Here is a 26,926-nt window from a genome sequence, read left to right on the forward strand (position 1 = left end):
ACATTTTAGGTATTTTGAGGGATTATTTCAGTAGCTTATCAGCTTCAGTTGTAGACGCCAACTTCTTTTTGATCTTGGGATGTCTATATTCAGTTGATCCTAGAAATGTCAAGGATTACTCCATTGATAATTCGGTGGATCAACAGAATCAGTTCATCTCCAGAGGGTACAAGTGAGGGCATTAAAATAAGTTGGGTTGCATTTGTTCTATGTTGACAACCAGAGAACAGGTTTTTATGATCGAGACTGTACACCAGATTTTTATTCAGAATAATTTTCACTATGTTTATTGGCTATCAGTAGAGATATTGGTCTGTAGTAATTGTTTTCTGACTGACGCTTCTCTGGATTGGCAGTGTTTTAGTCCTTACAACAATGATGTGCCGTCACTTGTTCATTCACTATGCTTAGAAATAAATGCTTGCCTCTTCACCAAGCTAAAGATCAATACTGAGGGTAAAAAGTATGCTTTTCCCAAAAAGTTCTTGGACTATCCATTGCAACTGATATGAGAATGCTTTGAGTGTTCTGAACTGCTTTTTTCAGTGTGGCTTTTGTTTATGCAGTGTGTGTTTACTATGTATGTGCAAGATGGTATGCTACATTAGTTACCGGGTAAGAAGACTAAATATTGAAATCAACACAATTTTAGATTCCCAAGATGCAGTTAATGTAAAAATGATTAACCACCATCTAAGGGCAGATAGATGAGGAATAGTGGCATCCAGGGTGATGCATTGGTGCACGCTGACACTATAGTTAAGAAAGCCCATCCAAGCCTCTACTTTCTCAGAAGACTAAGGAAATTTGGTATGTCCACTACGACTCTCATCAACTTTCACAGATGCACCATAGAAAGCATTCTTTCTAGTTGTTTCACAGCTTGGTCTGTCTCCTGCTCTGTCCAAGACTGCAAGAAACTACAAAGGGTCGTGAACGAAGCCCAGTCCATCACGCAAACCAGCCTCCCACCCATTGGCACTGTTGACACTTCCCGCTACCTTGAAAAAGCAGCCAGCATAATTAAGAACCCCACGCACCCCAGACATACTCTCTTCCATCTTCTTCCGTCGGGAAAAAGATACAAAATTCTGAGGACACGTACCAGCTGACTCAAGAACAGCTTCTTCCCTTGCTGCCATCAGACTGTTGAATGGACCTACCTCACATTAAGTTGATTTTTCTCCACACCCTAGCTATGACTGTAATGCTACATTCTTCATCCTCATCTTTCCTTCTCTGTGAACGGTATGCTTTGTCTGTATAGCATGCAAGTAACAATACTTTTCACTGTGTACCAATACATGTGACAAATCAAATCAAATCGAGGTTCCAATGTCTACAGAATATTAGAACTTTGGGTCAGATGATGTTTTCCAAGAGATAGATGCTGATCTTTGATGACGTTACTGTAGAGAGCCATTGAGAAGCTCCCTCATGGGCAAGCAAAGAGGATTAATTAAAGGGACCCGCCACCCACAATCCAACTTCATGAATTTTCTATTGGTACTCCAAGCAGTGGAATTACTAATGGTCTGGGAGCATTTATCTACCTGTCCTCTCACCCAGGGAAGGATCATAGCGTGGAAACAGAAGTAATTTGTTCTTTTGAGCGGTAACAGAGTTGCCCACTGGTGGAAGTCAATAATTAAATATTGCACAAATTGAAGTATTTGTCTTTTTGATTTACTGCAGGTATCACCGTTATTGCTGTGGACGAGGCTCACTGTATCTCTGAGTGGGGACACGACTTCAGAAATTCATACAGAAAACTGGGAGCTTTGAAACGCTTTCTGCCTCAGGTGAACTGATAAAATACCTTTGCCAAAAGAGTATTCAAAGCATTTTCCCCTTAAGTTATAATAAGTAAATAGTAACACGAACTATTGATTAAATAAGAGCTAATTTAATATTTTGACAGAGCTGTTTATGTATAAGCTGGTAGATCATTGCACTAGGCTTGGAAATGCTTATGATATTAAGGAGCTTATATTTTAACTTCCACTCACTCTCTTAGGGTTAGAAGAACCCAGGAATGTGAGTGTGTATTGAGATTTGCAGAGGCTGTATTGAGGAAGACGTTGCCATCTTCACTCATTATGATTCAACCGGGTGAAATTGGTCTTATGTCTACAGCATAAAACAAGCTTGTAGCAGATTGACAGCCCGTCGTACGCTGCGCTAGGTTTTATTTTCCATTTGACTTGGAAATTTCCATTTGACTTGGAAAATATCGCCAAGGTTTTTAATCTTGAAAGCAAGTGGAGTCGACAGTGAAACTAGAAAGCGAGTTTCGTGTCAACTTCATTGGAAAGAAGATCAGGTGTGGTGAAAAAAAAAAATCACTTGACTCTTCGCTACAAAGCTGTTTCGTGTTGCTGTGTAGACCAATTCCCCCTCAATTGTTCTTTACTGATTAAAACATTGTTCCCCATTTTTTGCCTTGCCTAGTGTACATCAAAGCATCAGGAGGTGAAAGAATATAGTTTTAAAATGTGTTAAATTATCAGTTTTGTATTTCAAGTCCATTGTGTTTACTGTATGTACAATGAGTCGTCAGTCACAGGAATAGGAGATTGGATGTTTGAAGTGCATTAAGGAAAGTTTAGCTGATTTTTTAACAAAATAATTTGGAAATTTCAATTACTATTTTTTAATTTGAAAAAAATAACGTTACGTTCTATAATTGGATTTTGATTTTGTTATTGGAACTGGGCAAACTAGGCTATTGTTTATGGTGCTGCATGAGCAGCCAAGTGATCAGGTTTGATTCCCACCATGGCAAGTTATAAAACTGTGGGCTGGCAAACATAAAGAAAATAACCAAAATACCGCTAACTCCCTGATGTATTTCAGGGAAAGGAGCCCTTCATCTTTACTTGGTATGCCCCTGCCTGTGACTCCAGCCCCACAATGTGTGGTTACCTCCGTGCACTCGGGGCCACTAGGAATTAACAATGAATGCTGTCTCAACCAGGTCACCCACACCTGAAGAATGAAAATAACTGTTAATTGTTTAAATGGGACTTTTTAAAAAAACTGTTAACATGGTCATTTATTGATACCAGACTCCAGTTGTTGCCTTGACTGCCACTGCCAGCCCTTCAATTAGAAGTGATATCATTGAGAGTCTGATGTTGAAGAATCCTCAGGTTGTCTGCACTACTTTTGATCGACCAAATTTGTATTTAGAAGTTGGATGCAAATCTACAGACATCCAGCGAGATTTAAAGCCATTCCTAATTAAAAGGGACAAGTATGTATTGACTTGAGTTGATCAGATATTTGGAAAATTGCACAATCTATTCTATTTCACAAGCGGTATCGTTTCTCACATTCTGAACGTGTATGTTTTGCTTTGAATGGTAGGCTCACCTTTGAGTTTGAAGGTCCCACTATAGTCTACTGCCCCTCCAGGAAAGCCACAGAACAAGTGGCTGCAGAGTTGTTACGGATGAATATTGTTTGCGGCACATACCATGCAGGCATGGGCATCAAAGCCAGGAGAGACATCCATCATAGGTTCATGAGGGATGAAATTCAGGTCTGAAGCAATTTAATCACTTTCTATTTAATTTATCAGGGTTGGTGTCACATTGGATTATACCGAGAGTGCAAAGTTGAATATTCGTCACTATTTTCAGTTTATCAGTCGGGGCAGCATGGTGGCACAGTGGTTAGTACTGTTGCCTCACAGAGCCAGGGACCCGGGTTCGATTCCCGGCTTGGGTCACTGCCTGTGTGGAGTTTGCACGTACTCCCTGTATCTGTCTGTGTTTCCTCTGGGTGCTCCGGGTTTCCTCCCACAGTCCAAAAGACCTGCTGATTAGGTGCATTGACCCAAACAGGCGCCGGAGTGTGGCGACTCGGGGGATTTCACAGTAACTTCATTGCAGTGTTAATGTAAGCCTTACTTGTGACTAATAAATAAAACTTTAACTTTATGTATTTACTGTTTTTTGAGCCCTAATGTTAAATTTAAAAAAAACTTGAGTGGAATTGCTGAAAGTAATAAGATTGTGTCGCGAATGATGAGCTGAGGATCAGGTTAAGGCACATTGTTGCAGATTAGAGGAATTGCTGGTCAGAGGAAGTCGGAAAGTCTTATTTCTTGCTGTCCTTGATGCTTACTCTTGAGCTTCCAAAGTGAAAGTGCTGCCCAGAAGCTATCAACACCTTATAGATATCAACAAAAATAAATTAATTCGGAGAAAGTAGTGAAAACTAAAGAGTCGGGGTGGTATTTCTCAGCTGTCCCACCTTTTTGCAAGGAATTGAATATTCTGCATCACCCTTTCTATATAAAATGAGCTGAATGGAAGCAGTTTCAGCAGAGACCACTCTTTTCTCCCAATTTTTTTCTCTTCACTTCTTGCAAAGTGGCAATTTCCGACGTTAGCAGTGGCCTTCTGCTTTGACAAGTGATCATTCTTCATGTATCAATGTGGTTTGACTGTTCAATTGTGGAGGCCATTGCAACTTTGTCCAACCATGACCCCAACCAGCATCCACAGACACATGTGGCCACCACCGGCTCGCAGTCAGGACAGGAACTCTAGTTGATTGCTTCCTATCCTCTTCAAAACCAATAGGAGCCAACAAACAGTTGTAAATTCTACCTCTGCACCGTATCTGAGATCAGTTAGTACAATACAAACCAGTGATTAATTCTGCCTTTCAATGACAGACAGCACGGTGGCACAGTGGTTAGCACTGCTGCCTCACAGCGCCAGCGACCTGGGTTCGATTCCCGTTTGGGTCACTGTCTGTGCGGAATCTGCACGTTCTCCCCGTGTCTGCGTGGGTTTCCTCCCACAGTCCAAAGATGTGCAGGTTAGGTTGATTGGGTGTGCCTTAGTGTCAGGGGGGTTAGTAGGGTAAATAGGTAGGGTTATGGGGATAGGGGCCGGGGTGGGACTGTGGTTGGTGCAGACTTGATGGGCCGAATGGCCGCTTTCTTCACCTTATGGATTCTATGATTCTAATCTATGATTCTATGACTCTGAAGATCTCAATATGATTGGCTATTCATAGAATCATAGAAACCCTACAGCACAGGAAGAGGCCATTCGGCCCATCGAGTCTGCACCGACCACAATCCCACCCAGGCCCTACCCCCATATCCCTATATATTTACCCACTAATCCCTCTAACCTACGCATCTCAGGACACTAAGGGCAATTTTAGCATGGCCAATCAACCTAACCCGCACATCTTTGGACTGTGGGAGGAAACCGGAGCACCCGGAGGAAACCCACGCAGACACGAGGAGAATGTGCAAACTCCACACAGACAGTGACCCAAGCCGGGAATGGAACCCAGGTCCCTGGAGCTGTGAAGCAGCAGTGCTAACCACTGTGCTACCGTGCCGCCCTGTTCTTTGTTCTTAAAGCACTTCCCTGCTTGTTATGATTTGAGAAGAAGATTCCATTTACCTGGCTGCTCCATGTTTCCTTTAAGAGGAATTTTTTTTTGCCAATGCCTGGAGGAGTACTACCACTAGTGATCAGTCTTTAACGATGCTGTGAATATTGATCCCAAATGCTTTGCAGCTTCTGTGCTGTGAGGAATTTGCCTTTGCGTTTACAAGAGCAAAACACTGCAAAGGCTGGAACTCCAGAATGTCAACAGAAAATGCTGTAAAATACTCAACAACTCGGGCTGCATCTATGGATAGAGAAAGAGGCCGGAATTCTCCCATCCCGCCCACCGCTGGAATTCTAGCGGGCAGGGGGCGGTCCATTGAAGTCAAGCAGGAATCTCCGGTTTCCAGGCGAGCGTGGCCGGAGAACCCCGGCCAGAGTTTCTCCTGAAACTGACACGATAAACAAAAAATGGGTTCAGAATCTACTTTGAAACAAAACTGCTCAGCTTACAACCTCATGGAAGTGTGACTGAACCATAGCCATTCATAGTATCGGTGTCAAAAGCTTTCATCCAATTCACCCCCTTTAATATCGTATAAATAAATGCACATGTATTGAAACACCATGTCAAAGAGTATTACACGGTAATAAAGGTGTCAATCAAACCAAGTCTGCAAGCTGAGTCCTGGTGAGCTGAGTGCATTAGTCATCTTTGGAGCCCAGCCTTCCATCATAATGAGGCCATCTGGCAAAACAAATGGCTGGCCATCTTATCTAACAGCTTCTTTGGATGCAGTTCAAAGCCTCTGTGCTTATCAGTTTCAGGAGCATTTCAAACACTTGCTTATGACTCATTTGTTCTGTACCTAATGGATACTGGCAGACTGGGTATGGAGGATGCATTTGGGAGCTGGATAAAGCATGCAGTGGGTGAAAGGGGAAAAAGGAGGAATAGAGGGGATGTGAGGGAGCATGGCAGAATGGAGGGGCATGGGGATGGGAATGAGGGGGCATGGAGGGAGCATGGGGCTCTGGGGGTATAAAGAGTGTAGGTGAGGGTTGGGATGAGGACTTTGGGGCCTAACAACCATTAGAGTATGGGGCAAATGTCCTGGCGTGTTGAAGCCTGGCCTTCTAACCAGCCTACCTCAGCACCTGGTCACCTCTTTGCTGCCTCGGACTTGAATCTTGTCCACTTGCACATCAGAGGCAAAACATTTTTGGGAGTGGGAGGGGATTGTGGATTCGGAATCCCCAAAGTCGGGGAAATGGCTTGACTCACCTTTCCTGAAACAGCGGAAGACCTGGCCCAAAGTTTTGGGTTTGTGAACTGAAACATTAGCTCCTCTCTCTCCTATTCTGCACAGATGCAGCCTGACTTCCTGAGTATTTCCAGCGTTTTCTCTTTTTAATCTCTTTTGTCATTTAATGTTAAAATGGTTCTGATTATGATTCAGAGAGCATGGCCGGTGTGGGGAGGTGGCAGAAGGGGGGAAGATTGGCAGAACAAAATCCTTGAAAGTAAGTTTTTCTTGAAGTCCCTGCCAAATTTAATGGCTGGTCTGGTTTTAACTTATCCAGTATGGGGTTTCCCATCCAACACCAAGTTAGATTCACAGACTGGCTATCTGTCAGGCTGGGAGTGGATGGAGGGTGCTAATTTAGTGTTAATTTAGCAGACGTCTATCATGCAATTTGACATCATCCAATACATTTCAATGGTGAACCAGACAGTTACATATCTTGGATAGCAACTTCTCAATTTCTGCATCTGTCCTTGCCTAAAGTTCCTGCAGAATTTGGATATAAATGTCACTGAGGGCAGCAATGTATGGGCCATTATTGTTAGAATATGTGGTATTCTGTACTAGTTAATCTGTGCAACGACTTTATACATAGGCTACACGTTGCTCTAATTAAGTGGTTCACATTTTCAACCATTTTTCCTGCCAGTGTGTGGTAGCGACCGTTGCTTTTGGCATGGGGATCAACAAGCCTGATATTCGTAAAGTCATTCATTACGGAGCACCTAAAGAAATGGAATCATACTATCAGGAAATTGGGAGGGCTGGACGAGATGGTTTGCCCAGTTCTTGTCACGTCCTGTGGTCTCCTGCTGACATGATGTTAAACAGGTACAGAAGTTTACTGTCACTCCTGTATATCCGGATCAGTCGATGGTATTTGATTATTGTCAGAATGGAATCTTCACTGTACATGGTAGAGGGGTATATATTTAATTCAATTGTATTTCTGCTTAATGGGGCCATTATTAATGGCATAAAGTACTTTGTGCTTTCCCACTTTTCTAATGGCATAAGCAGTTATTGAGGACTTGAATCCCAGCAAAAGTAAATAGCTTCTGATCCCAAGCACTTTGCTTTGACTTTCCTCACTCAAAGCTGATGAGTATGGAATGGTCGCAGAATGGAATTCTAATCAATACTTCCCCCCTCCACTCACCACCCCCTGCCCCACAAACCTTCTCCACACCTGTTGCTGTAGCAGCGAGTTCCAAACTCTAGCCTCAGAATGGTGTTCTCATTTATTACCTCTGTTATATGTGATTTTGTGACATAGGCATTACTTCAAATTGTTATCTCAAAAATTGCATTATTTTTACCAGTAGAAGATTAGCTAAAGTTCATGTCTATAAACAGGACTTGTGAAGCAATTCTTAAATTTATTATTTAAACCATAAACCTTGTACATGGCACGGTGGCACAGCAGTTAGCACTCGGGTTCAACTCTGGCCTCAGATGACTGTTTGTGTGGAGTTTGCACATTGTCCCCGTGTCTACTTGGGTTTCCTCCGAGTGCTCAGGTTTCCTCCCACAGTCCAAAGATGTGCAGGTTAGGTGGATTGGCCATGCTAAATTGCCCCTTAGTGTGCAAAAGATGCATAGGTTAGGTAGATGTGCAGGGGTTACCGGGATAGGTCGGTGGGTTGGGGCTTCGGTAAGGGTTGGTGCAGACACGATGGACCGAATGGCCTCCTTCTGTATTGTAAGGATTCTATGGTTTTACATTTTGATATTTTCTTGCAAGAATAAGTCACTTGTAATTCTGAAGGTGCTGACTGTTGTTCTGTGTATGACTCCAAAGGCACCAGCAACCTTCTAGTACCATGAGGTCATTATCAGTGAACCTAGACAGGGAGTACTGTGAGGTCATTTGACATTGGAAGGCATCACAGCTAAGTTCAAACTTACCTCGTCTATCCACACACTCTTCTCCAGTACGGGTTAGCATCAAAATTCGGAACTCTCAGTCACCCCCCCCTTGTGTGCTTTGCTGCTACACTAACTAAGATCAGTAAACTTAATAAAGATTGGTAAGGTTGTGACCTTCTGGTCTATTTTGCTTGGCACTATAACTTGAGGGATTTTTAGATATTAAAGTTAATATTTTTACTGAAGCAAATCTAATGTGAACCTATGATAGCAGTTATTTTTGGAAATCTGTGCACATTATATGTGAAGCATTATGTACAAGAGAACAGAAAAGGCTTTCTGTTCAATCAAAAACTTACCTGTGTGTGTGGACAGCAAGGTGGCATAGCACACTAGAGCCTAGAGTACTGTGCTTTGAAGCAATGTGCTGTGATTCAGTTTCTATTCTTATCTGCGCTGTTGGGATGTATTGACCAAGCCGAGGTCAAGAGCAGTAGGGGACAGTACAAAGAACAAAGACCAATACAGCACAGGAACAGGCCCTTCGGCCCTCCAAGCCCGCGCCGCTCCCTGGTCCAAACTAGACCATTCTTTTGTATCCCTCCATTCCCACCCCGTTCATGTGGCTATCTAGATAAGTCTTAAACGTTCCCAGTGTGTCCGTCTCCACCACCTTGCCCGGCAGCGCCTTCCAGGCCCCCACCACCCTTTGTGTAAAATACGTCTCCCCCCCCCCCCCCGGGAAAAAGCTTCCCACCGTTCACCCTGTCACCCCTCATCCTCCGTCTTTCCAGCGAGAACAACCCCAGTTTACCCAATCTCTCCTCATAACTAAGCCCTTCCATACCAGGCAGCATCCTGGCAAACCTCCTCTGCACTCTCTCTAAAGCCTCCACGTCCTTCTGGTAGTGTGGCGACCAGAACTGGGCGCAGTATTCCAAATGCGGCCGAACCAACGTTCTGTACAACTGCAACATCAGACCCCAACTTTTATACTCTATGCCCCATCCTATAAAGGCAAGCATGCCAAATGCCTTCTTCACTACCTTCTCCACTTGTGCCGTCACCTTCAAGGATCTGTGGACTTGCACACCCAGGTCCCTCTGCGTATCTACACCCTTTATGGTTCTGCCATTTATCGTATAGCTCCCCCCTACGTTAGTTCTACCAAAATGCATCACTTCGCATTTATCTGGATTGAACTCCATCTGCCATTTCTTTGCCCAAATTTCCAGCCTATCTATATCCTTCTGTAGCCTCTGACAATGTTCCTCACTATCTGCAAGTCCTGCCATTTTTGTGTCGTCCGCAAACTTACTGATCACCCCTGTTACACCTTCCAGATCGTTTATATAAATCACAAACAGCAGAGGTCCCAATACAGAGCCCTGCGGAACACCACTAGTCACAGGCATCCAGCCAGAAAAAGACCCTTCCACTACCACCCTCTGTCTTCTGTGACCAAGCCAGTTCTCCACCCATCTAGCCACCTCCCCCTTTATCCCATGAGATCCAACCTTTTGCACCAACCTACCATGAGGGACTTTGTCAAACGCTTTACTAAAGTCCATATGGACGACATCCACGGCCCTTCCCTCGTCAACCATTCTAGTCACTTCTTCAAAAACCTCCACCAGGTTAGTGAGGCATGACCTCCCTCTCTCAAAACCATGCTGACTATCGTTAATGAGTTTATTCCTTTCTAAATGCGCATACATCCTATCTCTAAGAATCCTCTCCAACAACTTCCTGACCACGGACGTCAAGTTCACCGGCCTATAATTTCCCGGGTTATCTTTCCTACCCTTCTTAAATAACGGGACCACATTAGCTATCCTCCAATTCTCCGGGACCTCACTTGTGTCCAGTGACGAGACAAAGATTTGCGTCAGAGGCCCAGCGATTTCATCTCTCGTCTCCCTGAGCAGCCTTGGATAGATTCCATCAGGCCCTGGGGATTTGTCAGTCTTTATATTCCCTAAAAAACCTAACACTTCCTCCCTTGTAATGGAGATTTTCTCTGACGGGTCAACACTCCCCTCCGAGACACTCCCAGTCAACACATCCCTCTCCTTTGTGAATACTGACGCAAAGTATTCATTTAGGATCTCCCCTACTTCTTTGGGCTCTAAGCATAATTCCCCACTTTTGTCCCTGAGAGGTCCGATTTTTTCCCTAACAACCCTTTTGTTCCTAACGTATGAATAAAATGCCTTGGGATTCTCCTTAATCCTGTCTGCCAAGGACATTTCGTGACCCCTTTTTGCCCTTCTAATTCCTCGTTTGAGTTCTTTCCTACTTTCTTTGTATTCCTCCAGAGCTCCCTCCGTTTTTAGCTGCCTGGAACTAACGTACGCCACTCTTTTCTTTTTGACCAATCGCTCAATTTCCCTGGTTATTCACGGTTCTCGAATCCTACCCTTCCTATCCTTTTTTACAGGCACATGTCTATCCTGCAGCCCTAACAACTGTTCCTTAAAAGACATGCCAGATGTGGATTTACCCTCAAACAGCCTCTCCCAATCAACAGCTGTCAAATTCTGCCTAATCCCACTAAAGTTAGCCTTGCCCCAATCCAACACCTTACCCATGGGACACCACTCATCCTTTTCCATCACTATCCTAAAGCTAACAGAATTGTGGTCACTATTTGCCACATGTTCCCCTACCGAAACTTTGCAGACCTGACCGGGCTCATTCCCCAGTACTAGGTCCAGTATAGCCTCCTCTCTAGTCGGGCTATCTACATATTGTTCCAAAGAACCTTCCTGTACGCATTTTACAAATGTCTCCCCATTCAGACTCCCAGCCCTACGCGATTTCCAGTCTATACCAGGGAAATTGAAGTCTCCCACTACAACAACCCTATTTTTCCTGCACCTATCCATTATCTCCTGACATATCCGTTCTTCCACTTCCCTTGGGCTGTTGGGGGGCCTGTAGTATACCCCCAACATAGTGACTGCGCCCTTCCTGTTTCTGAGCTCCACCCACAGTGACTCGTTACACGACCCTTCTGAATTGTCTTCCCTCTGCACCGCTGTAATATGCTCTCTAACTAATGCTGCTACTCCCCCACCTCTTTTGGCCCCTCCTCTGTCTCGCCTAAAACACTTGTACCCCGGAATATTCAGCTGCCAGTCCTGTCCCTCTTTCAACCAAGTCTCTGTCACCGCAACCACATCCAAATTCCTCGTCAGCATTAAGGCCCTAGGTTCGTCTGTCTTACCTGCTACGCTCCTTGCATTGAAGTAGATGCACTCCAGACCTCCAGGCCCAGTGAGGTCATCCTCCCCCAGAGTGCTCTTCTTCTTTGCCAGCCTTGTCCTGGCCCCAAGCTCGTCCCCAGCCTCTACACTTGTGGACCTAATTTTTTGATCCCCACCCCCCTGCCATCTTAGTTTAAACCCACCCGAACTGCACTAGCAAAACTCCCAGCCAGGATATTCGTGCCCTTCCAATTTAGTTGTGACCCGTCCTTGTACAGGTGCCCTCCTCTCTTGAAAACTTCCCAGTGATCCAGGAATATGAATCCCTCCCTCCTGGACCAGTCCTTTAGCCAAGCGTTCAATTGTACTATCTCCCTATTCCTAGCCTCACTGGCTCTAGGCATTGGGAGCAGCCCAGAGATTGCCACTCTGGAGGCCCTACTTTTTAGCCTATTTCCCAACTCCCTTACTTGCTCACGTAGGATCCCCCTGCTCTTCCTATGTACGTCATTTGCACCAATGTGTACAATGACATCTGTTTCTTTATCCTCCCCTTTTAATATGCCTCCTATCCGCTCGGAGACATCCAGTACCCCAGCCCCAGGTAGGGAGACTACCATCCTGGAGTCCTGTTCGCACCCACAGAATCGCCTGTCCGTGCCTGTAACCGACGCGTCCCCCACCACTATTGCTCTCCTAATCCCTCTCTTTCCTTTCTGGGCCACAGAGCCTGACTGTGTGTCAGTGACCTGGTCATTGTGGCTTACCCGTGGAGAGTCATCCTCCTCCACACTATCCAAAACAATATACCTGTTTTGGAGGGGGACAACCACAGGTGACCCCACCACTAATTGCTCAGACCTCTCCCCTCTTACACCTGTCGCCGAGCCCTGGACAGCCACTGGAGTACTCTCTGGTACGTTACCCTTATGACCTTTACTCCTCCTAACTGTAACCCACGTGTCTTCCTCCTGAGGCCCCAGTGTAACTACTTGCCTATAACTCACGTCTATTTGTCTCTCATCCTCCCTGACTAGACTAAGGTCATCAAGCCGCTTCTCCAGTTCCCTGACGCGGTCCCTCAGGAGCTGCAGTTCCACGCACCTGGCGCAAACGTGAACCTCCGGGCGGCTAGGTGTTTCCGGGAACTCCCACATCCCACACCGAAAACAACAAACTGGCCTATCATTCATAGCTACCCTTTTCCTTTATAGGAATGGAGAAGAAAAAAAAACGTACCCCGCTTCGCCCTTTCCCCCGAAGCCCTGTGAGCCAAAGCCCTTACAGCTCACACTCTACTCCCTGCTCACTCTGCTGCCCGCTCCTGACGCTGCCCGCTCAAAGGTGTGGCCTGCTTTTAAACCCTCCAAAAACCTTCCCAGGCTTCTCCTGGGCCTACTTCCTGTTTTGGATTAAAAAAACCTCCGTTTTTTTACACAAATTTAACTGAAAAATAAATAAATAAAGCACAAACACACTGCCTTACCCTCAGCCTGCTCCTGTGTAACAATGTACGGTGGCACAGTGGTTAGCGCTGCTGCCTCACAATGCCAGGGACCCCGGTTTGATTCCCAACTTGGGTCACTTTCTGTGCGGAGTCTGCATGTTCTCCCTGTGTCTGCGTGGGTTTCTTCCAGGTGCTCCTGTTTCCTCCCACAGTCCGAAAGACGTGCTGGTTAGGTGCATTGATCATGCTAAATACTCCCTCAGTGTGCCTGAACGGGCGCCAGAGTGTGGCAACCTGGGGGATTTTCACAGTAACTTCATTGCAATGTTAATGTAAGCCTACTTGTGATACTAATAAATAAACTTTTAAAAAAACTGCAAGAGCCTATCCATAAGGCGGAAGACAAATTCAGATCGTAAGTCATATTAAGTGCACAGTTGCATACCATCAAGTGGTTGGCATTGCTAGCATGCTGGCATAGTTTACTCAGGGAGTGGTGTGCAGCCCAGGGAGGGTCAAAGTGGGATGAAGGATGTGGGATAATTTATCAGAATTTGGTCAAAAGCATGCGTGTCTGTTGAGAAAGCAGCAAATGTGTAGTTGATGCAGTCATTGTTTCCACTTCAGGCGGCTGCTCAGTGAGATTAAAAGTCCAAATTTCCGAGCCTACAAAATTAGGATGATGGAAAAAATAAAGAAGTATCTCACATCATCCAAGTGCAGGAGAAAGTAAGTACTTAGTTCCAATTATTCACTGTTTTATCCATTTTCCATACCAGTCAGTGCCAGCTTGGCTCAGTTGATGGCACTCTCATCTCTGAGTCAGAATGTCATGGGTCTAAGTTCCATGTCAGGACTTGAACACACAATAAAAGCTGAGACTTCAGTGTAGTAATGAGGGCAGTGGCTGTATTATTCAAAATGCTATCCTTTGTCAAGATCATGAACTAAGAAGAAAAGCAGGGAACTCTCCTGGTCAATAGTCATTCTTCTCTCAACACCCCCAACTGACTGGTCATTTATCTCGATTTTGTTTGTGTCTGTTTGTTCTTGACCATCTTTCCCTCAACTCCATGCTGGAACCTCCCCAATTTCATTTCTGCCCTTGACACAGCATTGAATCAACCCTACTCAAAATCAGAAATTATATCTGCTGCAACTGTGTGACTTCGGTATACAATGAATACAATTCCTCCTCATCCTCCAACCCCCCCCGCAGCCTTTGTCAAAGTCAGTCACCTACATGATCCCCCTTCAACCCTTCTCCTCCATTGTCATGCTTAGTGGACTGCCTTCTCTTGGTTACACTCTTCCTGCCCTTGAGTCCATCCTACCCACCCACTCCCTGGGAACCATCCAATGACATGACATGGCAACATCTAGCTCTACCTTACCTCAGCCTAGGGGAGGCAATGGCCAAGTGGTATTATCATTAGACTATTAATCCAGAAACTCAACTAATATTCTGGGGACCTGGGTTTGAATCCTGCCATGGCAGACGTTGGAATTTGAATTCAATAAAAAAATCTGGAATTAAGAATTTACTGATGACCATGAAACCATTGTCGATTGGCAGAAAAACTCATCTGGTTCACTAATGTCCTTTAGGAAAATAAATCTGTCATCCTTACCTGGTCTGACCTGCATGTGACTCCAAAGCCACAGCAATGTGGTTGACTCTCAACTGCCCTCGGGCAGCCAGAAATGAGCAATAAATGCTGGCCAACCAGCGATACTCAAGTCTCATGAATGAATAAAAGAAAAACCCTTGTTTGTCCTGCTGCCTATTTGTTGTCAGACTACCTTTCCAAAATGGTTGAGCTGAAATTTCTGCCAATTAACATTTTGAAGACCAAAACCATTGTTTTCTGATCATGCCACAAACTCTGTTCCCTCCATAATTAATCCCATTCCCCTCTGTGCTCAGAGTCTCCACCTGAACATGACTTTTGCAGTCTCAGTTTCCTATTTGACCCTTGGTTGAGCTTTCGGCCCCACTCTTCGTCACCACAAAGACTGCCTATTTTTACCCCTGTAACATTGATTCTGCTCCTGCCTCAGTTTGTCTACTGCTTACCATTCCTGCTTTTGCTACCTCTATATTTAACTATTCTGATGTTCTAATTAACTATCCTTAAACCTACGCTAATTGAAAACTTTGCTGCCTAAACACTAATTTGCACCAGGGTCTTTTCACCCATTGACCTTCAGCTTGCTGACATACATTGGCTACGGTCCACTAACACCTCTATTTTAAAGTTCCCTAGCTATGTAATCTTTCACCATTTAACCCTCCAATGTGTTCTTGTGCTTCCCCCAGTTCTGTCATCACACCGTGAGCAGCCAAGTCTCCAGCCATATAGGTCCTAAACTCTGGATTTCCCCTCCCTTAAACCTCTCTGCATCACCACCTCAGTCTCCTCCTTTAATATGCTGCTTAAATTCTGTTTTCTTGGTGGACAGGCTTTGGTGAGTCAGGCGGTGAGTTATCTGCCAGATTCCCAGCCTCTGACCCAGTATTTGTGCGGCAGGTCCAGTTGAGTTTCTGGTCAATGGTAACCCCGCGATATTGATATTGGATGATTCAGTGATGGTAATGACATTGACTGTCGACAGAGATGATTGGATTCTCTCCTGTTGGAGATGGTCATTGCCTGGCACTTGTGTGGCATGAACATTACTTGCCAAGCCTGAATGTTATCCAGGTCTTGCTGCATATGGGTACAGACTGGTTCAGATCTGAGGAGTCATGAACAATGCTGAGCATGTGCAATCATTAGTGAACATCCCCATTTCTGACCTTATGATGGAAGGAAGGTCATTGAAAATATATTTATTCATGGTTGGGCGTAGGACAATACCCTGAGGAACTCCCTGCAGTGATGTCCTGGGACTGAGATGGTTGACCTCCAGCTCCCACAACCATCTTCCTTTGTGCCAGATATGACTCCAACCAGTAGGGAGATTTCCCTCTGATTCCCATTGACTCCAATTTTATTAGGGCTCCTTAGTGCCACACTCGGTCAAATGTAGCCTTGATGTCAATGGCGGTCACTCTCGCCTCACTTCTTGAGTTCTGCTCTTTTGTCCATTTTTGGACCAGAGCTGTAATGAGATCAGGAGCTGTGTGGTCCTGGCAGAATCCACACTGAGCATCAGTGAACAGGTTATTGTTGATTAAATGCCTCTCGACAGCACTGTCGATGGCTCTTTCCATCACTTTGCTGATGAACATGACAATACTCATTCATTCTCTCTTCCACATTGAAAAAGCCAATCTCTTCCCTTTCATAACCTATATTCAGCTTTGACTTGAAAAATATTTGCCATCTTAGCATTTAGATACAAAACCGCTACCTAAATATGCTCATCTGATGCTAAGCGTTTTTCCATTCCAACAGTATTATCTTGTCCCATTTTGAAGATGAACAGCTGAGGAAGGCTACCTTTGGGATCATTGGGACTGATAGATGTTGTGACAATTGTCGATTAAGGTAAGCGATGCCTGGGGGATCACGGACAAGTTCGATAATGATTGAGATGTCATTTTGGGAATCAATATAATTTGTGAGCTGTCAGGCTTCCCGAAGATCAAAAACTGTGTTTCCCATTGTAGTCGTGTTTTTAATCCATCCTTTGGGTCCCTTGTGCAGATAAATGGCTTATGAAATTCTATGCATCTGTTTAAAAATAATGCTCGTTTTGTTTTTTTATTAATAATTCCCTCCTTTATCACTAATATTAACAAGAAGATATTCACTGATGTGATCTCTGATCCTTAGGGACCATTTATAGTTAATGTGCAATTTCTACAATATTTTGAAAAGATTTAACTGGGAGATGAGGAACGAGCTAAGCTGCAATATATAACATACAGTACGATGTGCAATTCACTCTCCAAAGTAAATCTATTTATAATGCTGTACAGCAGCTGTCGCACTTTTACTTCAGAGACTTGTGCCAAAAACACTGTAAAAACAGAAAATACAGCAATAGGAATATCTTTTTTTAAAAAAAGGACCTGTGATCTAATATTCTAACTTCACATTGGGTGTCGGGTCTGAATTTTGGGCAGTGATTCATGAGTTCAGATGATTACTTCTGTATATAAAGTAATAGTGGATAGAGCAGGAGTAGGCGCTCAGCACTTTGAGCCTGCCCCACCATTCAATGGCTGATCTCGAGTGCAATCTTGACTCGACATTCTCGCCTACCCCCCGATAACATGTGACCCCCCTCCCCCTTGCTTACCAAGAATCTATCTGCCTTAAAAACATTCAAAGACTGGGCTGCCACTGCTTTTTGAGGAAGAGCATTCCAAAGACTCTCAACCCTCAGAGAAAATAAATCCTCCTCATCACCGTACTAAATGGACGACCCCTTATTTTTAAACAAAGGCCCCGAGAAGTAGATTTCAAACATGGCCCCTGGTACTGAGAGCCTTCAAGGCGCCATTCAAAGAAGGGTGAGAACTTCTCCTGATGTTTTGACAAGTGTTCATCCCCCACCTCGCTCCACCAAAAACCAAACATTGAGTTATTCATCTTCAGACTTGCTTGATCCTTAGATTGACTGCTGCATTTTTTGGCCTAATGGTGACTGTACTTCAAAAATGATCAATTAGTTTGGAGTATTTGGGACAGCTCAAGAACATGTTAGGTGCTACGTAGATGTGCTTTATTTTTTTAGCCAAAGTATGTATCTGAATATAAGGGCAGTTGGGATCAAGCAACCCCTCCCTCAAACAGAGGCAAAATAATCACATTGTTGATTTTTTGGGGGGGTTTACATTATATTCTATAAGAATTCAATATTTTCCTTGTTTTCTGCTACAGAATTGGTCGCTGCGTTTCTGCAGATGATCCAGAAAATGAGATGCAAGATTTTGGCAAAGAAGTGTATCAGTTGCTCTCTGCAGTCTGTGTTCTGGGAGAAAAATTTGGCATTGGGGTGCCTGTTTTGTTCTTGCGAGGATCTGTAAGTCCATTGCTGTTAAAATCAAATATTTGCAAAAATAAAAAACTGGTTTCCGGATGTCAAATCCGGAGGGTGAGCTTTAACTTGTTTCCCAATCTATGGCAACTGTTGCTTCAGATCCAGAGCTATCCAAAGTCACACTCCTCTGCTCTTTCCCTGGAGCCCTGTAAATGTTTCCTTTTCAAGTGCATATCCAATTCCTTTTGGAAAGTGGTTATTGAAAATGCTTGCACCGCCCTTCTCAGCAGTGGATTCCATAATTCATTGCTTTAAATAGCTCCTGATATCCTTTCTGCTGCTTTTGCTAGTTCTATACGCCCTGTGGTTACTGAGCATCCTGCCAGTGGAAGCGGCTTCTCTTTAATCTATTAAAACCCATCATCATTTTTAAGCGTATCTATTAATTCTCCCCTTGACATCACATAACTGAGATCCCTCATCCCTGGTTCCATTATCGCAACTCTTGCCTTCGCTGTCCCCCAGGTTTTGACTTCCTTTTATAAGTTGGGATGCCCAGAATTGGGGACACTACTCCAGTTGAGGCCCAACTGGTGATTTATAAAGGTTTAGCCTCGCACATTTGCTTTTGTACTTGGTGTGTCTATTTAGAAAGCTGAAGATCCTGATAGCGATGTGCCATGTGCGTAGGAGTAATTGGGATACTGAGTGTTTGACTTTCTTTGACAAACGATGAACATACTTTCCTTATGTTTGCAGTACTCTCAGCGTGTGCAAGAAAGGCATCGCAATCACCATCTGTTTGGCAGTGGAAAGCACCGTCCTGAAAACTGGTGGAAGGCCTTGGGTCGGCAGCTCATCACTGAGGGCTTCCTGAAGGAAAATTCCGGCTTTGGCAAATTTGCCGTTACAAACTCTTTGACTGTTAAGGTCAGCATGATTTATTTCACGTTTGTACTAGGATACCGCAAAGGAAGCTGGATTATTAAAAATTCTTTGGCGACGTTCTGTGTAATGTTCTAGGTGGTGACAAAGGGAACTGCAGTACTTTCAGAATGAGGTCATGTAAAATTCACAGAGCTGGTTTGTTTGGAAGATGTGGATTTGACAGCATATGCTGAAGCCAAATTGATTAACTATGTCCATTCTAGAGAGATGAGCCAATGTTTGTACTTGTAAGTGTTTGTATTTAGTTTCCCGGCAACTGAAGTTTGTACTTCAGCTCTCAGTCCCTATCAAAGTCTTTTTTTCCAAAAAGGATTTTTGTATTTCTTTTCCTTCGGATGTTGAATAATCCTCTTCCCCTTTGCTCCCCTGCAAGTCGATGACGGGAGGGAAACTCTGCTCTCTTTTCCAAAGAGAACTGTCCATTTTTTTCTCCAAATGGAAACATTTAGTTTGAGATATCCGTAGCAATTTTTAAGTTGTCCATATCAACTATTTGCTCATTTTTGTATGTTTTATTACTGCTCTTCTCTTTAATACCAAAAGTATGTTCCCAAAACAATTTCTTTTTCATTTTCAAGTTAAAGTTAACAGATTTTGCTGAGCAAAACGCAAAAATGGAAGACCTGCATTTATATAGCAACTTCCATGATCATAGGATGTCCCAAAGTGCTCTACAGCTAATAATGTCTTTTTGAAATGTAGGCACCGTTGTAGTATAGGGAATGCAGTAAGTAATTTTCACAAAAACCTTAATCACGCTTTTTAATTTACGTTGCCTGGAAATATCTTTCAAGTACAATTATGGAAATCAAAGTATATGCCAAAGGGATACAAGGCTGGTTCTGTAGAAGAATCATTTAGTATGAAATATGCAAAGCCATTATGTTCAAAGTTGCTGTAAAAGATTTTGAACAATGTATTAAACCAACTGCATGCAAATGCTTCGTGTCCCATTAGGACAGTAACTGAAATCTACATTCTAAGTTCAATTATGGCATGAAAATTGTTATTTACATAGGGAAGAACATGGTTGAATAAGGCCGCTGCTGAGTCCTGCCGCACTCTCTTACTTGAGGCCACTAAAGAGCTGTGTCCATCCGTTCCGTCGGAAGCGTATGTATTGTGTACTTATTGCATTTAGCAGTACCTTCTTGAGTACCTACTTCATTCTTAAATTGCACAAATATCTATGGTTTCACATGTACTTTATTTCTTCACAGTCAGGTTCAGTCTCCAACCTCATCTTCGAAATCCTCTCAACAATCGTCTCCGTCGGCCAGCCAGTTGGAGCTTCAGGTCTCTATTATTCACTTTCCATTGAATTTGCTTCTAGGGAAGTAGTCACCTTAAGTTGTCTTAGGATTTTGCATACCTGGGAAGTATTCAATGTTTCCTGTTCTTGATTGAAGTCAATCAGTGGGATTTTTACATTTTATATTATTGCATCTGTTTAAGTTTATTAGTTTATTTATTAGTGTCCCAAGTAGGCTTACATTGCAGTGTTAATGAAGTTACTGTGAAATTCCCCGAGTTGCCACATTCCGGTGCCTGTTCAGGTACACTGAGGGAGAATTTAGCATGGCCAATGCACCTAACCAGCATGTCTTTCAGACAGTGGGAGGAAACCGGAGCACCCGGAGGAAACCGACGCAGACACAGGGAGAACGTGCAGCCTCTGCACAGATAGTGACCCAAATTGGGAATCGAACCTGGATCCCTGGCGCTGTGAGGCAGCAGTGCTAACCACTGTGCCACTGTATTGCCTGGTGGTACAAATCTTTATATTCTGTAGCTTTATTCTGCTTTTTTCCAATCCTGTCGAGGTTACATTTCAGTAGCTATTAGGTACTTATGAAATTACAAACTAATGATCACTTCCTCAGTGCTATTGAGGATAATTGACAGTAAACCCAGGCTTTGTGTTATTTATTGAACACATTGCAAGTATATTCCAACAAAGAATTACATCCAATTTCAAACTTTATAAAGATGTTTTCTGTTCAGGTAAATATTTTCTTATTTAATTTCAGATTATCTACCTAGTGGCGTTCCAACATGCCTTTTGAGAACTGATCTCATCTCCTAGAATCAGCAATTTATTTCCTTTTTTTTATAATCTTGTCTGCACAAACCTGCACACCTGAAATGTTAACAATTACCAGACACGCCCGAGGTTTACAAACAGAAGGGGTGGCACAGTGGTTAGCACTGCTGCCTCACAGCACCAGGGACCCGGGTTCGATTCTCGGCTTGGGTCACTGTCTGTGCAGAGGCTGCACATTCTCCCCGTGTCTGCGTGGGTTTCCTCCGGGTGCTCCGGTTTCCTCCCACAATCCGAAAGACGTGCTGGTTAGGTGCATTGGTCATGCTAAATCCTCCCTCAGTGTACCCGAACAGGCACCGGAGTGTGGTGACTAGGGGATTTTCACAGTAACTTCATTGCAGTGTTAATGTAAGCCTACTTGTGACACTAATAAATAAACTTTAAACTTTAACTGCTAACTTTATTCATAAGTAAATAGTGATTAAAAGCCAAACTTGTGTACAATTAAAAAAAAAACTTACATTGCAAAGATAGTGATGCATATTCCAGGAGCAGCATTCTCTGTCCCCAATAGATTGCGCAGAGGTTACTGTGTGCGCACGACAATGCAAACATAATTTGCCAACGGACTGCATATGTAAGTAGATCACCTGCCCACTCCACAGAGCGAGGGAATATTGCTTGGGAGATATAACCCTTTTACACGTCTGTATTAATCATACAAAATATAAAGTAAACAAAGTTAGTTCATTTTGGTGGAAGATATAAGCCTTCTACTTCCATCAAGCAACCAAACCATTTTGTTCTTCAAATTAAACCAGAAAGTCACATTTTGCTACAGTAGTGTTCATCAAAGTGAATGGCATCAGTAATGGAGATTAAAACATTTAATTATTAATCTCGAGCACTCCAGGTGTAGGGTGAACCAGATGCAGCACAAAAGTTTCTTAAAACACCTGGAATATTTTAAAAGAATTGGACCTTTTCAATAATTTGAACGAGGCAACATAAGCAGCCCATCACAGTTGGAATTTAATAGAATCATAAATTTGTATTGACTAGGTTAAATTGTGTGGACTATGTTGTGGTCGATCACTGCATCAAAGTGTGACTTCAATTGTTCACATTTGCCATGCTAATTTCTCTTTTGAGTCAAAATGAAAATGAATTACAAATGTGTGCTATTTGTGCTGTGCTTGTACTAGCCGCAGTAATAATGGTGTTGACTCGCCAAAGGAATTTAATTTGGGGGTTAAAGAGACTTAATCCAGTTTGGTTTGAATCCTTACCCAGATGGTGCTTTGACCCTGAATGCTATCTAGTTACTGACCCTTTTAATAATTTTTGTTAAGACAGCGAAGGGCAGATTTGCGTCAGCAGTCCTGCATTGTGATTCACTGACACTTGCGACACGGTAATTGTGGGTTAACCCTGTTTGTGTGACAAATCCATTTGTGCTTTACGCAAGGAAAATGTGGATGAGAAATATTTCTGCACTTGTGTAGATAATGCAATGCAAACAAAAAGCCTTTATAACTGTTGACCTTAAAGGATCTTGTGGCAGAAATTCCTCTATAACTTTTTTAACTCCGGTTTCCTCCCACAGCCTGAAAGTTGTGCTGGTTAGGTGCATTGGCCATGCTAAATTCTCCCACAGTGAACAGGCGCCGGAGTGTGGCGACTAGGAGATTTTCACAGTAACTTCATTGCAGTGTTAGTGTAATCTTATTTGTGATACTAGTAAATAAACTTTAAACTTTAACTGCTAACTTTATTCATAAGTAAATAGTGATAAAAAGCCAAACTAGTGTTCAATTTTAAAGGAACTTACATTGCAAAGATAGTGATGCATATTCCAGGAGCAGTATTCTCTGTCCCTACGAGATTGCACAGAAGTTATCATGTGCGCACAGCAATGCAAAAATAATTTACCAATGGGCTACATACTCAAATAAATCACCTGCGCACTCCACAGAACAAAGAACAATACAGCACAGGAACAGGCCCTTCGGCCCTCCAAGCCTGCACCGATCATGTGTTCCTAACTAGACCATCCGTTTGTATCCCTCTATTCCCAGTCTGTTCATGTGGCTATCTAGATAAGTCTTAAATGATCCTAGCGTGTCTGCCTCAACCACCTTGCTTGGTAATGCATTCCAGGCCCCCACCACCACCCTCTGTGTAAAATACGTCCCCCGCATATCTGTATTGAACCTTGCTCCCCTTACCTTGAACTTGTGACCCCTTGTGTTTGTCATTTTCAGAACGAGTGAATATTGCTTGGGAGATATGACCCATGATATAGAAAAAAAGCTCTTTTAACAATATGAAAATGGTGATTTTTTTTAGAACATAGTACGTACTAGGGTACTCAATTATTATTATGGGAAATCCACTGAGCAAAAATGTTGTGGGTGTGGGGGGAGAGGGGGGGTGTGGGCTAGATTTCTTAAGTAAATAAAAGTGGATAAAATAGCGCTGCGCATTATTAGAAGCAATGTATTGAAACAGTTTGTTACTAACATTGATCAGCGCAAATTGTCAAAACCAATTGTAGAATCCCTACAGTGCAGAAAGAGGCCACCCAGCCCATTGCGCCTGCGCTGACTCTCCAAAAGAGCGTCCCACCCAGGCCCTTCCCTCCGCCTTATCCCTGTGCATTTACCATGACTAATCCACATCTTTGGACTGTGAGAGGGAACCGGAGCACCCGGAGGAAACCCACGCAGACACGGGGAGAACGTGAAAACCCTACGCAAACAGTCACCCAATGCCGGAATCCAACCTGTGTCCCTAGTGCTATGAGGCAGCAGTGCTACCCACTGTGCCAGCGTGCTGGAATGCTAAAATTGTGTAAGGCCCAGGGCATCAAAAACGATGAATATTGTTTTTATAATTTGTTACTAATTTACTTAGAACTACAACTTGCCTGAAGGGTAAGCTCTGTACAATGGGAAGAATATTATTTTCTCAGCCATTCTTTGGCACCTCCCTGACAACTTGCCACCAGCCCAGTTAACACAATCACTTTCCTTTCACTCCTTGTCACAGCTCACTGAGGCATTTCTGTTTCTCCCCCTCCCCCCGTTCACCACTCATCAGCTCGACCAGAGACCTGCTCTCACTTCTGCTTCACTAGTCGCTAGTCAGCTTCACGCTTTGAGCGTGAGTTCCTTATCCCATAAAGACAGAATTAAATCAGGAATTTTCTAGAGTGTGGAGCAGAGTTGAATAGCTGAACGCAGGTTTGGTGGCATTAAGGAATCAAGAGGTTCCTGAACTTTGAATTGTAGGCTTGGGTGGGGGGAGGGTAGAGGGGGGAGGGTTATGGTTTTCTTGACATGGTCAAGATTCATTCAGTTTCTGCTGGGTTCACCTCTCAGTCAGCCCAATTTAAACAACATTTTCATCATTTCATCGCTCAGCTTGGCTCTCCCCATCCTTCCTTATCGTACGGTAGCACAGTGGTTAGCACTACTGCCTCACAGCACCAGGGACCTGGGTTTGATTCCCCGCTTGGGCTCACTGTCTGTGCGGAGTCTTCCCGTTCTCCTCGTGGGTTTCCTCTGGGTGCTCCGGTTTCCTCCCACACTCCTGGTTACGTGCATTGGCCATGCTAAATTCTCCCTCAGTGTACGGGTGCCGATGGGGATTTTCACAGTAACTCCATTACAGTGTTAATATAAGCCTACTTGTGACACTAATAAATAAACTTCAAAACTTTATCACTTTGTATTTTGGACAATGACACGGGATGGTCAATTTGAAAAGTGTGCATTATTGTTGAGCACCTTAATTCACCACTTTTTTTCCACTGGACCAATTGTGCAATTTTTTTACATTTTTAGAAAAAATCACTGCGTGACCGATTTGGACGGGAGAAGGGAAAAGAGAATGAAAAGCTGCTTTCCGCAGTTGCGGTTAAAAGGTACAGCCGTTAGTAGTTTTTCAAATGAGTACGTAATGTTGAGTTATGAGGCTCGGTATTCTGCCCATTTATAATCGGCTGGCCCTTGTTATTTTAGCCAGCAGGCTTGAGATGAGCAGCTGACTTTATTGCGAATGGAAAGATTCAATCATAACCTGGAATGTGTGACAAGACTTCATTTGCCTGTGATTCACAAACTGGCAAATTACAGAGCTGGTAGCTTTGGAAAAGTTCAGGCATTACACCACAAGAGTTGAATTCCTAACGAAAGAAACAAGTTGCCTCCTTTTGGGGAGTGGAGTCAGTAGTGAGAGATTTTAAATTTGTGTTCAATAGACTGACATGTCGGAAAACCACTTCTTTCAGACTCGATTAATTAATATTTTGGCCATAAACTAATGTAACTGCAGTATCATCTGGTCTTTCTTGCGTATCTGTACAAATCTTTCACATGAAGATGTTGGAATGCCCTTTTTGCGTTAGGCTGTTGGCAGCTTTGTTTGTAGCTTATTAAAGGACACTTCTGTTCCAGTTGGATTTGGAATAATAAATCCCAAAAATAATGTGGACATGTTGAAGGACCTGTGGCGTTTGATGGCTGTGAATGGGAAAATCACTGAGCAGTAAAGTGTTGGTGCACAACAGTGAGATTTATAAACATGCCGCAGAGTGATGAGCCAGGTCCATGAGGGCTACTCTTCTGTAAGGTTTAAACCATAAAGGGAATCCTCCGCTACAAAAGCAGATCAGCAGTGACTAAGTCATGATGATGTGTCCTGTGTGGCAGGCATTAACTTTTACAGCGCACTGGATTTGATGGTTTATCATTATTGAAGCATGTATATGAGAGTTGCATTTCCAGTGTAAAAAAGCAAGAGTACAATTTTCTTTTAATGTTGTGGCGCTGCTCTTTTGTTTTGTTTCTGAATACAAATTTATCTTGCCAATATAACTTGCATTGATACAACAGTATATTTGTTGCATGTGCTTTTAAACCCTCGTGTTCTTGATTGTGTCATGGGAGAACATTGCAGAACATAAGGCTTGTGTGCTTCCTCAAGGACTGTGCGAGGGATTCTGCACTTCCTAATGTCCTATCATTCATTGTGTACTCCCTTACCTTGTTAGTCCTCCCAAAATCACCTCACACTTTACAGGGTTAAATTCCATTTGCCGCTGTTCAATGAAGGAACTTCATTGACAGCAAAGTGCTTTGAGACATCCTGTGGTATTGAGAGGTGCTTTGTAAATACAAGTCCGTTTTTGAATACGAAATAGTAACATCTCTTATGTTTTTTTTCCTCAGTCATTTTTTTGTTCCACCTTCATCTGGCTCCCCAGTAAAACCTATTCCCTCCGGACAAGTCATATCGCCCAGGGAACTGGAGATGCAGGTGGGTAATTTAGCAGATTTTTTTTTTTTGCTTATCATCTCAAAACTACTGTATGCTTTCTAGTAATGATATTTGTGTTGGCATAAGGGGAAAACCCCCAAGACATTTATTTTTCATCTGTTTACTTTCATGCTATCAATAGAGTAACCGCAGAGTACACCAAATAATATTTTTCATAATCCTCTGATATTGCGCAGTATATCCTTTACAAGAGTGCTGGCTTACTGTCCTTTACAGGGGTGGCATGGTGGCGCAGTGGTTAGCACTGCTGCCTCACAGGGCCAGGGACCCGGGTTTGATTCCAGCCTCGGGTCACTGTCTGTGTGAAGTTTGCACGTTCTCCCCATGTCTGCGCGGGTTTCCTCCGGGTGCTCCGGTTTCCTCCCATAGTCCAAAGATGTGCAGGTGAGGTTGGCCGTGCTAAATTACCCCTTAATGTCCCAGGATGTGTAGGTTAGATGGATTAGCCGTGGTAAATGTGT

The 26,926-nt window shown here is 43.5% G+C and overlaps 1 protein-coding gene across 6 annotated transcripts in view; it reads left to right on the forward strand.

The window, feature by feature from the left end:
- Positions 1-26,926, forward strand: part of wrn (WRN RecQ like helicase) — a 120,909-nt gene that overhangs the window by 53,658 nt on the left and 40,325 nt on the right. For all 6 annotated transcript variants that reach the window (XM_078209606.1, XM_078209596.1, XM_078209577.1 and 3 more), the window contains 12 exons: positions 1,696-1,802; positions 3,069-3,256; positions 3,370-3,544; positions 7,320-7,501; positions 13,823-13,924; positions 16,597-16,689; positions 18,031-18,172; positions 18,890-19,060; positions 20,097-20,191; positions 20,299-20,374; positions 24,971-25,050; positions 26,357-26,444. In XM_078209606.1, the coding sequence (XP_078065732.1) occupies positions 1,696-1,802; positions 3,069-3,256; positions 3,370-3,544; positions 7,320-7,501; positions 13,823-13,924; positions 16,597-16,689; positions 18,031-18,172; positions 18,890-19,060; positions 20,097-20,191; positions 20,299-20,374; positions 24,971-25,050; positions 26,357-26,444 (1,499 nt within the window). The remainder of the gene's footprint in view (positions 1-1,695; positions 1,803-3,068; positions 3,257-3,369; positions 3,545-7,319; positions 7,502-13,822; positions 13,925-16,596; positions 16,690-18,030; positions 18,173-18,889; positions 19,061-20,096; positions 20,192-20,298; positions 20,375-24,970; positions 25,051-26,356; positions 26,445-26,926) is intronic.

Source organism: Mustelus asterias, chromosome 1 (genome assembly GCF_964213995.1).
Source record: "Mustelus asterias chromosome 1, sMusAst1.hap1.1, whole genome shotgun sequence".
In the NCBI taxonomy this organism is placed as follows: Eukaryota; Metazoa; Chordata; class Chondrichthyes; order Carcharhiniformes; family Triakidae; genus Mustelus; species Mustelus asterias.